This window comes from Geospiza fortis, unplaced genomic scaffold, assembly GCF_000277835.1.
Source record: "Geospiza fortis unplaced genomic scaffold, GeoFor_1.0 scaffold41, whole genome shotgun sequence".
NCBI lineage: Eukaryota > Metazoa > Chordata > Aves > Passeriformes > Thraupidae > Geospiza > Geospiza fortis.
Window position 1 is genome coordinate 22,277,137 of NW_005054299.1, and position 3,353 is coordinate 22,280,489.

The 3,353-nt window shown below is 38.8% G+C and overlaps 1 protein-coding gene across 1 annotated transcript in view; it reads left to right on the forward strand.

Annotated features, from left to right (window-relative positions):
• The first annotated feature begins 1,973 nt into the window (after positions 1-1,973).
• LOC102045173 (SPARC-related modular calcium-binding protein 2-like) overlaps positions 1,974-3,353 on the forward strand; it is a 39,871-nt gene continuing 38,491 nt past the window's right edge. The window contains exon 1 of the mRNA XM_031059907.1: positions 1,974-2,021. Coding sequence (XP_030915767.1) covers positions 1,974-2,021 — 48 coding nt within the window. The remainder of the gene's footprint in view (positions 2,022-3,353) is intronic.

Here is a 3,353-nt window from a genome sequence, read left to right on the forward strand (position 1 = left end):
TCATTATCTGAAATTTAAATGAAACTGTTACCAATAACAAAGCATGTGAAATCTATCCTAGCTAATCTGATTAGATGAATGGCTGGATGTTTTCTCTCATGATAAGAACTATGTAATCAAAAATACAAGTGATTAAAAATTATGTTAGCATAAAGAGAGAAAGAACAAGAAATTTGGACTTTTTAAAGTAAGTTTTTTTAAAAGGCAATTTGCCTATGTAATGTTGCATTTTTAGAGAGAACACTTCTTAACAAACAGCTCTTCTGTTTGAAAGATTTCTGTAAAATTGATGGATTTTATTGAAATTCTGTGTTTAAAATGCTAATGTTTTAAGGAGGTAGAGCAGTACTCTTGTGGTATTCCAGAGGGGCATAGCAATGCAAAAGACTGTGGTTTCCAAAGAGAGCTGTCAGAAGATAAAAATGCAGGAAATCTAGCAATTTTTAACTAGAACAATTTTAATTGGAAGGAACTTCAAGCAGCTGCAGTATTTCATGCACAGGGTAACATGGATGAAACTACAGGCTGCTGTAATTATAGTTTTCTATCAGTAACAGGATATCTGCTCAACAGGTATTAATACAGTTTTAAAGGTTTCATTAACTGATTCTGCTTCTGTGAATCTTTTCTAATCTGAAAGGTATTCTGCAAAATTAGCAAATTTTGCAGGTTCTCTGACTTAGCTTCGTATTAGCAATCACACCGTCCTACTTTAATATTGAAGATAATATAGAAATTGAAGCTAATTGAAGATAATTGAAATTTATAGATAATTGAAGATAATATAGAAATAGACTGTTGTCTTTTTTTTTTGCAAATTTCTTGAGAAGTTCCTCTACCATTTTTAATATGTGAATATCTATTTCTGATGAAAGATTTGATGTATACCATAAATGTGGCTCATTTAAAAATCAGCTTATCGAGCCCTATATTCAGAAAAACCATGTCTTTAATACAGAATAGCTGAAATGTACAGGGATTTTGCAGATTTTGTAGAATATTATCCAACCTTGAAATATCTTATAAAATCAGGCTCTGTTCTTGAAACACTTGTAGGCATAATAAATACTGGTTAATTGTCATGCCATGCAGGACAATCTTGTAGGTACATCTGAAGTATGGGATAAATTGACATTTGTATTTTGAATTATTATTAACAAGAGACTGAAATAAGACAGGTCAAGCTGTTAGTTGTTACTTTTGCTAAATTTGTTTCTGACCACACATATCAAAATGTTCAGAGACAGCTGCAGATGTATTCCTGCAGAAAGATGGAAAAAAAGTCCTTATGTAACTATTACCAAAGTCAAACACTTAAAAAGTTAAACTGCTTATTTTATTATCACAGTTTGTTTTTCTGTTTCATACTCACACTCTTCTTTGCATGGCAGATATGACCATCTATAGAAGTATAAAGGTGTGATTTGGGAGATGTCTTAAAGATCCATTTTTGAAAAATCCCAAGCTGTTTAATTAATGTATTTTTAAAGGTATCTTTGGTGTTATATAGAAAATTGCTTTGTTTCATTGTGCAAGTTCCTTTACATGTATATCACTTCCATGATCTTAGTGTCAAAGTGACCTTACCCATATCAAAATCTTTAGTGTCCAAATAGTCCAGCTGTTTTCTCCAATTACCCTAATTACCCAATGTCAAAACATCCCAACAACCCAGTCTAAACACATTTGAGTCCAACAAATTAGCACATGTAAGGCTTTTTTCTCATATTATTCAATTAAAAATGAATTTCTCTTCCTCGGTCCAAAGAAAATCATTACACATTCGTCTCAGGGGACCAATTCCTTTTTTACTTGAACCACTACAACTGCCTCTTAATATGGTAAAAAATGTAAAGTAAAAGGCGAGAAGTCTGCATTAGTGTGTCAGGTGCTGTGAGGACCAGGGGGTTGGAACAGTGGGGGCTCCCTGTGGCAGGCAGAGCCTGTCCCAGCCCCACCAGGAGCAGGCAGCCATGGGGACCCGGGGCAGCCCCAGCCCCTGGCATCCCATGCCTCCCCGGGTATGGGCTGCTCTTTAAGGGGGAGGTCACTTATAGTTTGGGATATGGGCGTGGATGAGCAGAGCCCATGGTGCAGATGGAATGGGGCAGGAGCAGTGGATCAGGCAGAGGCCAAGCAGGAAGGTTTTAGCTGTAAAGTAGGTCCCTTGGGTGGGAACAAGTCTCAGCTGGGTTGTTGCCTCCCCAGCACGACATGGGAGCCCCTCTGCAGGGATGCCAGGGAAGAGGGGCTGCCAGTGGGCTGTGCTGTCTCTCCATTAATCCTGAGCTCATGGGATCAAAAATCTCTATAATCTGTAAAATAATTCTTCTGATGAAAAATTCTAGCAGCCAGGTTTTTGATCCGGGCGAGGTGACACAAACCAACTTAAGGCAAGCACGGGCCAAGCCGTTGTTTCTAGTTTTACAAGACAAAACTGAATTGGTTGATGTCTGCATAAGCACCCCAGTAAACTGCTTCTGCATTCTCAACATCAGTTGATGTTGAGTTAGATTGTACTTTTTATAATACAGATTTTATACTTTAATTACTATGAAATACACAGGCAGTAGAGGCAATTAACTTGTGATTTGATCACATATGCTGTGCTGAAGTTGCTTTTCTATTTGTGAGTGAAGTCTTTTCCCTTGGAGAAGGAGAATTAAAAGCTATCACAGTACAAAACTGAAGGGTCTCATCATCCCCTAAGTCATGAAAAGACTGAACAGAGAATCTGCAGAAAAATACAACCCTCTGTGTAGTGGGCTGACTCAGACAGACTGTGGAAGCAATGTATATGTTGCAGTCTTACATGTAATCACCCAGTGTGCCTGAGGAACATTAGGTTTTGTAGGTTCCCACATAATATATTAACTGTTGTTTTTCAAGACAGTAGTAACCAGACTGTTGACAGCTCGTGTTCATATATCTGACAGGACAGCAGCCTGTAGGTAAAGTTTCCCCATCCGCAATCTCCTCAGGTGTGACTAGCAAGCTGTTACAGGAAATGAACAACACTTTCTGCATTGCTTTCCATGCTTTCTACACCCTATAAAACAAGAAGTGCAAGTAAACCTTGTGGAAGCATGGGTAGGCTGCCAGAGACAGAAGCTGCAGAGGGATGTGTCTGTGTCTATGTGCACATCTGTGTGCCCAAGTGAAGGAATCATAGGAAGGACAGGTGCTTTATGACTATTTCCCCACTGCAGCCAAGTATTGATCTCCTGGTAGCAGGAGACCACATAGCTCAGTGGAGCTGTGTTACCATGGCACAGTGCCCGTGCTGCTGTGGCTTTCAGAGTTGTGCAACAGGGAGTAAACATATCCACCTCCATCAAGACTAATGTGGCAGT